General features: G+C 40.2%; 1 protein-coding gene across 2 annotated transcripts in view; it reads right to left on the bottom strand.

Annotated features, from left to right (window-relative positions):
- Nucleotides 1-11368, bottom strand: part of PPAP2B (phosphatidic acid phosphatase type 2B) — a 152422-nt gene that overhangs the window by 84829 nt on the left and 56225 nt on the right. The window contains exon 2 of one of the 2 annotated variants that reach the window (XM_011941486.1): nucleotides 54-760. In XM_011941486.1, coding sequence (XP_011796876.1) covers nucleotides 54-192 — 139 coding nt within the window. In that variant the 5' untranslated portion in view covers nucleotides 193-760. Of the gene's footprint in view, nucleotides 1-53; nucleotides 1148-11368 lie in introns of those variants that run through there. The other variant, XM_011941476.1, reaches the window with a different exon arrangement.

Raw genomic sequence — 11368 nt, 5'->3', positions numbered from 1 at the left:
CTGGGACGCGCGCCGAGGGCCGAGGGGCCGAGGGACAGCGGGGCTGGGCTCACCCATGAAGAGGCAGAAGAGGTCGAGGCAGATGAGCAGCACCCGCTTGCTGCCGCTCCTCCTTGGGTTGTTGTTGAGCGCCGGGCTGCCGCCGTTCTTGCTCTCCGGGACGATCGCTTTGTCGTACTTGTAGTTTTGCATGGCGCTGGCTGCGGCGCGAGCCTCCCGCCCCGCGAAGACGTCCCGCAATAGCAGCCACACACCCAGGCGCCCGAGTCGCCTCCTGGCCGAGGCTGCTGCGGAGAGTGGCCGGTCGGCCCCGGCTCCGGGCGCGGCGGCGGGAGTGCAGCCCGGGCTGCCTGCCTCTAACTGCAGAATGTGGTGTTTTCTGCTCCTCCTGCGCGCCTCTGCTTTCCTCTCTCAACCCCAAATCGTTCGAAAGTCCAAGGGGAAGAGAGCCAGATCCCGAGCAGAAACTTTTGCAGAGCTGCGCAGCTTGGGGCGCGCTGGGCTGGCGCGCGTCTGAGTGCGCGAGCGAGCGAGTGGGCAGCGCGGGCGCTCGGCCACCTTCCTCCGCAGCTGGTTCCTTAATGAATGGGAGCTGCGCTGAGTCCAGCAACTCCGGAGCGCCAGCCCCAACTCCAACTTTGCCTCCTCCTCCTCCTCCTCCTCCTGCTCCTCCTGCTCCTCCTGCTGTTTGTGCTGCTGCCGCGGCGGCTGCTGCTGTGATCGCCTGGGTTTGTTTTCTGCACTTCTATTTCACGAGGTCCTTTAAAAAGAGAAGACGTGGGGGGAGAAAGAGGGACCTCCTTACTTGGCTCGGATGGGATTCTGAAAGCACAGCCCCTTCCTTAAGCTGCCTAAGACGTAGGATAATTAAGGCCACATTTTCCCCCACCCCCTTCAAAAAAAAAAAGTCCTAAAAGGAAAAGTTACTCTCAAACCAGAGAAACCGGGAGCCCCTAGCGTTCAGAAACACCAAATTGTCACCAAAGAAAAAATATATATAAATAAAAAGAAATATTTTCTTGCTGGCCTTGGGTCAAGTAAAAGTTAGGGCTGTACGACTAAAATGCATTTTTCCTCCCTTACAAACATGAGGCCTTCACGTCTTTATTGTGACTTGAATTGTATTACCCTGAAAATATAATTTTTAAGGAAAACTACTTTTTTGTTTGTTTGTTTAAGATCTTAACATCCAGCACCGGGTACTGTGCTAGATTTTGAGAATACTAAGATGAAAAAGACTGCACGACTGTGGAACCACATCTCCTGGATTTCAATCCTGTGACGCTGTGCCTCGGTTTCCCCATATGTAAATAGAGATAACTATTCCTTTTCATATAGAGTGGTTGTGAAGACTTAATTTGTTAGTCCGTATATGCTCCTAGAACAGTGCCCAGTACGCAGGAAGTGCTCTGTGAGGGTTAGCCATTACCTTTTTTCTGGGTGAAGGAGTCAGGCCATCCAAATCCTCTCCTGGCCCCAAGAGTACTTGCAGTACTATGGGGAATTCCAGGGCAGCCAAAATGCTCCCTGCTTGAGTTTCAGGCAATCTAACACTTTTCCTTAGAGGCTGGCATCTTATTTTTAATTATTTTATGTGAGTTAATCTTTTTTCCAGAAAGAGAATAAACATTTCCAGGGCAAGGGCCTTCCCTTGTATCTTCTATACTGCCTAGCATGGAGCTGGGCACAGTGGACAATAAATGGATGTTTTCTCCAGGTGGCTGTTTGTGTGCATCCAGAAATGGAAATATTTGTAGCTTTTTGATAGATTACACGAATCATGTTCTTTCTTACACTGACTTGTTTTGGGTTTTGATAACTTTATATGCAGCCACCATCAACCCTTTCTGGTAAAATTGCCCTTTCTGGTACAATCCTTTCACACTACACACCCCTGCTCTCCTACATGCTCTGCCTATAATGCATACCCTTTCCTCCTCTAGTTAGGAAAGTGCTTCTCTTGCTTTAGTATCCTCTGAAATGTCACCTCTTCTCTGAGCACTTTCTTGACTACTGCACAGAATTAACTTCACTTTGCTTATAACTCTTTTCTTCCCCCCCACCCCAACTCACCCGAGGTGGTGTCTCACTCTGTTGCCCAGGCTGGAGTGCAGTGGTGCAATCTTGGCTCACTGCAATCTCCGCCTCCCGAGTTCAAGGGATTATCCTGCCTCAGCCTCCTGAGTAGCTGACATTACAGGCACACGCCACCACGCCCAGCTAGTTTTTGTATTTTTAGTAGAGATGCGGTTTCACCATGTTGGTCAGGCTGGATTCAAACTTCTGACTTCATGATCCGCCCGCCTTGACCTCCCAAAGTTCTGGGATTACAGGCGTGAGCCTACCTCGGCCTGATTTGGTGTTACAGATGGTAAAAACTAGCAAGCTGTGTAGGTTATCCGCGCCACGGCATCTCTCTGGTACCTAGCACAGGATTTGCTGTGTACTGAATTAAGTTCAAGTTGGGACCAGTTAGTAAGTGGGGCTTGCGAAGAAAGACAACATTGCTATCTTCTGGAAGTAAGATATGACTCTCCCAAGAAGTTTTGGAGCTGAAGCATCCAACTGCAGATCAGACACAGCACTCTCAATTCAAATAGCACAGGTAAAAGCCAGCGTAGTTCAGAAGACAGATTCTTGAGATAGCTTTTTATTGAGAAACCCCTTCTCTTGAAATGTTAAAAGAGTGTAAACAAAACAAGGCCAGGTTCATAATTATTGACATTCTAAGAGGAATTCAGGATTTCAGGGTCTTTGCCTACTCAACAGTCTTTGTAATTATAATTATCCTTGAAATTCTTAGTCACCAAACCATGCTTTTGGAATTCCAATCTAAAAGCAAGCTTTCTTGAAACTGCAGGCCTCTCTGATCTTTCCCTCCTTTGAGCTCTAAAATACCTTGAGTAGACACTCAAGGTCTTATTCCACTGGACATGGCCCTATCTGATTACTTCACTTTGCAAATAATGAGATTACTTGCAAAGTGAAATAATAAGACAGTGTCGTGTGCAGTGGAATATAGTGGCTTGTCTTACTTGCAAGTGGTCATAATTTGTCCCTCAAAGATTGTTAGCTCCATGAGGGGAGAGACTTGACCTTGATACCGCAATAAATAAAGGTGAAATCCTAAGCCAAAGAAAGAAATAGTGACTACATGAATTTTATAGGTACTTCCCTGTATGTTTCCTGTCTGCTTTTCCTTGTCTGTGAAATGACTTTTATTAATTTAAGAATGCACATATTTCTAAAAGTCAAACTGACTGGGTGCAGTGGCTCAAGCCTACAATCCTAGCTCTTTGGGAGGCCAAGACAGGCAGATCGCTTGAGGCCAGGACTCCAAGACCAGCCTGGCCAACATGGTGAAACCCCATCTCTACTAAAAATACTGGTGTGGTGGTGCGGACCCATAGTCCCAGCTACTCCCTGAGGCTGAGACACGAGAATCACTTTAACTGGGGAGGTGGATGTTGCAGTGAGCCTAGATCATGCCACTGCACTCCAGTCTGAGCAACAGAGGGAGACTGTCTCACAAAGTCTGTTATTCCAAAAGCAGATAAAAGGGAAAATAAATGGATGTTTAAATAAGAGTTTTATATTTCCATTTATAAGGCTCTGTGGGCTATTTTTCCATAACTAAAAGATCATAGTGTTCATTGATGTATGTAGTTCTATGCAAACAGGTATTATATTTGGATAACTCTTCAAGGGACCGCTACAAATACTTGTTATTATAAAACTGATTTGAACAGCTAATAAAATATAGTGTCAATATCATTCTTTGGATAATGGGAAATCAAGCAACTAACCAGACATATAAATTTGAAGGCCTCTTTGCCTTAAATCCTAAAGTTGAATAATCTTACCAGCAAATAAAATGCAGCAAAACAGAATTGATAATTTAGAATGGTGTCATTTCAAGGTAATTAAGTAATTAGAATTTCTGGCAAACAAACTTACCAAAATTCACACATTAAAATGACATCCAGTTCATTAAATTGGTCTGTATAAAAACTATAACATCAGCAGGGCTAAATGCCTTTTTAAGATTGACTTATTACGTGTGGCAACAACAGCACATCATTCTTACATAACTGATACCTCCTAACAGATTTAAATGGCTTTCATTTCTAAGATCTCTCTTTACCTCATAATTTTCTTTCTCTCTCTTTTTGACTCCTAATATTTAATAATTAATTATTTTTAGTTTTGAAAAGATATGAATTGGCTCTAGAAATATTTAAGAGGAAAGTAGAAATATTTAAGAGGAAAGTAGCTGAGTCCCTTTATATAAAATTGTATAGTCAAAAGGTAAGAGCCTAAGTTTCTTAAGCCATTGAAATTAAGAAGACATAGACGTTTTGGCTAAGAAGTGTCTATTTATCCAGATTCTTCCAAACTGTTACATTCATATTCCACCTCTGGTTTTTTACTAAACAAAATTGCTAGTTTGCTATGCTGTAAGTGTTGGATTTGATATCACGAATGCTTCCAGAGGACTGAATGGAAACATTTACAGTAATACTCCTGAGAAAAGGCAGGAAAGGGCAGGGGATTGGAAGTCAGAAAATCTTGGTTCTGCTGTTTGACCTGAGGCAAACTGAATAACCTCCCTGAACCTCAGTTTCCTCAACTTTTAAATGGGACTGCCATTTTTCTCTAGTTCTGAGGATGGTTAAAAAGTATACAATGAAATAGTACATTTGAAAATGCTTGGTACACAATAGGCAATCAATAAATATTAGTTGAATGTTAATTTTGTTTTTTCTTTGAGACAGAGTCTTGCTCTGTCATCCAGGCTGGAGTGCAGTGATGTGATCTTGGCTCGCAGCAGCCCTCCTGGGTTCAAGCGATTCTCATGCCACAGACACCCAAGTAGCTGGGATTACAGGCATGGCCACCAAGCCTGGCTAATTTTTGTATTTTTACTACAGACGGGGTTTTGCCATGTTGGCCAGGCTAGTCTTGAATGCCTGGCCTCAATTGGTCTGCCCACCTTGGCCTCCCAAAGTGCTGGGATTACAGGCATGAACCACTGTGTCTGGCAAGTTGAATGTTAATATTTTCAATGAACACTTTATTTCTACAAAATACCTCATTTAAATACAGCTATTTAAAATGCATTTATGAAGTACCACCTTGAATATAACCATTTAATTGTAGTCATCCTTCCCTAAATAAAATAACATCTTCAGCCTCTCAACTCCTGTCTTTTTAAAATATGCAATTTCTTGAGGTTTCAGAAAGTAATAATTCAAAATACTTATTTTCTTGAACGATTTACTTATATGTTGTTTTCTTCAGAATTGTTTGTGAAATCCAAGAAAAGCCATTTGCTTAAGCTAATAATCTTGTGAGAGTACAAGTGAAAGTACTTTCATTTTAAAAGCACTTTCACATCTATTATCTTATTTTATCCTTACAACTCACTGAAGTAGGTGGAGTTGCTCTCATTAGTCCCATTTTACAGATGAGAAAACTGAGGCAAGCTCACTTAACTGGATAGAACTGGTTTTCCCCATAGGTAAAATGAAAATGATTCCAACATTAGCTCATGCAGGGTGAAGTGTATAATGCTTTACAGTTTATAATATTTATAATACAGTTATACTCCTTACAGTTTATAATGCTGTTTACATTTACTGATCTCGTTTCCGAATAGGTAAGGCGGATATTATTTTCCTTGTTTTAGAAATAAGGAAACTGAATCTTGGAAAGATAGGAGATTTGATTAAAGTTGGAGGTGAGAAGATTCCTAAAGAGCCACTAGAATCCAGGTCTCTTAATTTCTAAACTAAAGGTTTTTTCTTTACCCCACAAGGTCTCACACTGAAAGGTGCTCAGAAATTTCTGCTGTTCAACAGTGGATTCACAGAGTAATTTAGAGAGACTGAAGAATTAGCTTCATGTCTTTAGTAAAGAGACAGAGGGGAAGTTGTATTTTGTTTGTAATTTCTTACAGGCTTGGAAGGGAACAGCGTTGTTGCACCGTGTGTCTCTGAAACAGCATTTGGCTTCATAATTTGTCAAGCAACTTTTTGTTACGAAAAGGGAGCTTTAAGGACACAAAATCGTAGTGGCACCGGAAAGCAGTCTTGGATTCATGTCAACATTTTTACTTTTTCACAAGTAGTAATATTTCCTTAGCTAGAAATTAGAGCAGTTAAGAGGTAATCTTATGGTAATTCAAACAGTTAATGTGGTTCATTAAAAAAAAAAAAAAGTAGAATGGATGGAGGAACTTGCAAATAAAAATGCTTCAGAGAATTTCCAAAATTGGTCAGAGCATGGCTGATAACTTAAAAGGAGAGTGATGCTGCCATCTTGTGTCATTATAGGAAAGTGCCATGGCTCCCAAAGTGAAAATGGCATTAATTGGTGGATAGGGAATGATTGAAATGGGAATTAAGAACTTTTATAGCATACATAAAATAATAGCCAACAGTTATTCAATTTTGACAATCCAGATATTGGTTATTCATTCAGTAGAAATTTATTGAGCATCTGCTATGTACCACTCTTCTATAAGCTAGGCATATGGCAATGAATAAAACACAAAAATTCCTGTCCTCATTGAACCTTTAGGCTTTAATTATTTGATTTGTGTTAACTCCTTTAATATTTCAAACATTCCTGTGAGGAAGGTTTTTTCATTTTACAGATGAGGCTACTGAGGCACAGGAAAGTTAAGTAACTTTAACTGCTAGGTGATAGACCCTGCATTTGAACCCAGGCAGTCTGAGATAGGAGCCATCAAGTCTTTATTACTATTATTCGTAAATGATTATTTTTCTGGTGAATATTTAGAATTAGCCTGTTGGACTCAGCTTAGATGATCCCAGTTTTCTTGGCCACATCTGAAACGTAAATCATGAGGCAGTTGAACGTATGCATTCTCTCCACCAGGCCTGATCAGGGTGTTGACCTTGGCCACATCAGTCATAGAGCTCCTTCATACCTATTTGATCTGGTGCTTGTTTGCTGACTTTGACATCCACAATGAACCCAAGTGTATCATTGTTTTCTTTTTTGTTTTTGCACATTACTTCCTTTATAGTTTATTATGAAGACTTTCAAATATACAGAAAAGTTGAAAATAATTTACCGTGAGCATTCATATGCCCACTCCCCAGAATCTGCCATTAATACTTTATTATTAATACTCCAGTCTGGGTGACAGAGCAAGACTCTGAAACTATCATTCTGTTATCCATCAATCCATCTCGATTGGGATGTTGTTTTTTGTCTTCTTCATAGCAGACTCAGCGGTCAGTGGAACTGATGAGGCAGAGTGAGTAAGCTTGTTTCTCCTGGGGGCGTTCATCCAAGGATATCTGGGCTGCTTCAAGAACCACAGTGCCTTGGGTCACTAGAAAGAGGGTAACATATGGATCTTTTTCTTGTGGCCAAAGCCTTTGCTTTGGCATCAGCTTCGGAGGGGGCAAGAGCTTCCTTCTTCATCTTCGGCACCATCTTGTGAAAAGGCTAAGACATTAGTCATTAATCTACAGTGAATAAACTTTGTCTGTCTAAGGCAGCGGCCCCCAACCTTTTTGGCACCAGGGACTGGTTTTTTGGAAGGTAATTTTTCCATGGACCAGGGAGGGGGGTCGGGGGGTGTGATTTCAGGATGATTCAAGCACATTACATTTATTGTGCACTTTATTTCTATTATTATTACATTGTAATACATAATGAAATAATTATACAACTCACCATAATGTAGAGTCAGTGGGAGCCCTGAGTTTGTTTTCCTGTGACTAGATAGTCCCATTTGGGGATGACGGAAGACAGTGACAGATCATTGGGCATTAGATTCTCCTCCTTGCAAGCGCAGTTCACAGTAGAGTTTGTGCTGTTATGAGGATCTGATGCCATTGATGATCTGACAGATGGCAGAGCTCAGGCAGTAATGTGAGCCATGGGGAGCAGCTGTAAATACAGATGAAGCTTTGTTCGCTGGCTGGTGGCTCACCTCCTGCTATGCAGCCCAGTTCCTAACAGGCCACGCACCAGTACTGATCTGTGGCCTGGGGGTTGGGGACGCCTGGTCTAAGGCACACAGGAAAAAAATTAGTGGTTTCTGAAGTGGTACTTTAATTGTGTTCATCTGGGAGGAAAGAGTGGAAGGTTGTTTGTGTGCATGTTGGGCACACATATATATAAACATTTATGTGTATTTATTCACTGAATTCAAATATATGTGTGTATATATATACTCACTATATATGTGTATATTTATTCAATGTATATGTGTATTTACTTGCTCATTTAATCATCAAATTTCATGATCACCTTTTCTACACTAGGATTTATGCTAGGTGCTAGAGATAATAAAATTAATGCTATGGCTTTTTTCTTCAAATGACTAATTTTTAGAAAAACATGTGAACAGGGCCAGGCGCGGTGGCTCATGCCTGTAATCCCAGCACTTTGGGAGGCCAAAGCGGGTAGGCGAATCACAAGGTCAAGAGTTTGAGAACAGCGTGGCCAACATGGTGAAACCCCGTCTCTACTAAAAATACAAAAAATGAGTTGGGTGTGGTGGCAGGTGCCTGTAATCCCAGCTAGTTGGGAGGCTGAGGCAGGAGAATCGCTTGAACCCAGGAGGTGGAGGTAGCAGTGAACTGAGGTCACACCACTGCACTCCAGCCCAGGGACAGTGCAAGACTCCGTCTCAAAAAAAAAGAAAAGAAAAGAAAAACATGTGAACAAATATTTGCAATATTATCATATTTCATTGTATAGTTTAAATTGTTTTCTTCAAAAAACTGTAACTTTCTTCAGATGCAAACCACACCATGTGCCTAACATGGTACATAATAAGGCTTCAAAAAGTAGTTGTTGAAAGAATGACTATAGGAAAGTCATAAGCGCAAGGTAAGGGTATCAGGGAAAGCTTCAATGAACAGATAAGTCATAGTTGCATAATAAAATTGAAAAAGATTTATAATAACTTAAGTACATACAAGCAAATGTGTGAAACCTCTACTTTCCATTGTTCATAAAACTTAATCCCAGATGGATCATAGACATAAACATGAATAATAAAATGAAACTTCTAGAATAAGATGAGGAATAATATATTCATGATTTTGGGATAGGCACACATTTCTTAAATAGTAATAAAAAAGCACTGATGACAAAAGAAGAGACTAATAAACTGAAATTCATTAAAATTCATAATTTGTATTTGTTAAATACACCTGAGCTGCCAAACTATGGACTATGTATTAGTCTGTTCTCCCACTGCTATAAGGACATACCCAAGACAGAGTAATTTATAAAGGAAAGAAGTTTAATTGACTCACAGTTCCACAGGGCTGGGGAGGCCTCAGGAAACTTATAATCATGGCTTAAGGGGAAGCAAACATGTCCTTCTTCACATGGAGGCAGCCAGGAGAAGTACAGAGTGAGTGGTGGGGTGAAGCTCCTTATAAAACCATCAGACCTTGTGAGAACGAACTCACTATCATGAGAACAGGATGGAGGAATCCACCTCCATGATTCAGTTATCTCCACCTGGTACCTCCCATGACACATGGGGGTTATGGGAATTACAATTTGAAATAAGATTTGGGTGGGGATATAGCCCAACCATATCAGACTATAAACTTAATCCAGCCTGTCAAGTGTCTTTGTACAATCTGTGAGCTAAGAATAATTATTAAATTTTGACATAGGTGAAAAATAATCAAAAAAAGAATGATAAAGTTTTAATGGAATACAGCCATGCTTATTCAGTAAACATATTATCTGTAGCTGCTTTTGCACTAAATGGCATAGCTGAGTAGTTGCAAAAGAGACCACATGACCTGCAAAACCTAAAATATTTATTATTTGGCCCTTTACGAAAAAAGTTTACTGACCCCTAAAACATAAAATTAAGAAAATGAAAAGGTAAGCCACAGATTGGAATAATGCATGGCCAAAAAGGATATTCACTAAAAGGATGTATATCCAGAGTAAATAAAGAACTCCTACAAACCAATAAGAAAAAGACAGACAACCAAAAATGTGGTGGTGTTGTTTTCAAAAAAAAAGAGGGGGCAAAATTCTTGAATAGGCAGTTAACAAAAGAGGATATACGAGTGACCAATACACATATGACAAAGTGCTCAACATCATTAGTCACTAGGGAAATGCAAAGTAAAACCACAATGAAATACCACTCCACACCGCTATATACCCATCAGAACGGCTAACATTTAGAAGCTTGACAATATCAAATGGTGACGATATGGACCAAATGGAGAGTTCATTGGTATAGCTACTTTAGAAAAGTCTTCGGTAAAATCTACTAAAGCTAAACCCATGTCTATTCGACGGCCCAACAATTCCACTTCTAGAGATATGCCCATCAACAATGATGACATATGTCTACCACAAGACTTGTACAATAAGGTTCATAGCAGCTTTATTCATGACAACTCACAAATGGAAACAACACAAATTAGAATAAATGTATATCATACAGTGATACGCAGTGAAATACTGTGCAGTACTGAAAAAAAATAAACCACAGCTACACAAAAGAGCTTGGATGCATCTTTCAGACATATGTCAAAAAGGAAAAAAAAAAAGAAATTTACACAAGAGTGCATACTATATCACTTTAGAAGTTCACAAACAGGTAACTTGTCTATGGTGATAGAACTAGATAGAATAGTGGTCACCTTTGGGGAGGGAATTGTTAAGTGGGAAGAAGCCTTCTGAATATTTGATTTGGATGATGGTTACATGGTTAAACAGATATGTAAAAACAGTGTGAGATGAATATGGAACATAAAGCTTTTGTACCTATTGCGCATATGTTATACTGCAACAAAGACTCAAACTGTCAAAAAGTAGAAAAGGTATAAATGAAAGTACGAATAAGGATGGTAGCATAACTTAGCTATGTATGGTATGAATGGGAAAAGGGATAAATAGAAGAATTTCTTTAATTGTCCAAATTGTGAATATTGATTATATTTATCCATTTCCTGTTTGGCCAACAGAGAAATAATTAATTATTCTGAAATTTTAACCTACTCACTGCAGTTCCCAAACAGATGCCAACATGATTTTGCCCTTGAACTACATTAATGGCTGTGGTCACGTGAACGTCTCTATCTCAGATAATTCTCAGTCATCTCCCTCACTTACGTCTGTATAGACACTCCAAGAAAGAGAGAGAGAGAGAGAGGGAGGAAGGGAAGGAGAGAGAAAGAGAGAAAAAAAAAGAAACAAGAAAAGAAAAAACATTTCTCGAAGACAACTTTTCAACTTAGAGAAAAAAGATGAGGAACGTGAGAAAGTCCACAACATGGACAAAGAACTAAAACACCTTTATTGAGTGTAGTGGATTGAATGGTAGCCCCCCAGATGA

Source organism: Colobus angolensis, unplaced genomic scaffold (genome assembly GCF_000951035.1).
Source record: "Colobus angolensis palliatus isolate OR3802 unplaced genomic scaffold, Cang.pa_1.0 Scaffold102, whole genome shotgun sequence".
Classification (NCBI taxonomy): domain Eukaryota; kingdom Metazoa; phylum Chordata; class Mammalia; order Primates; family Cercopithecidae; genus Colobus; species Colobus angolensis.
The sequence above is the reverse complement of the archived record's forward strand: the minus strand, read 5'-3'. Positions and strand labels throughout refer to the sequence as shown.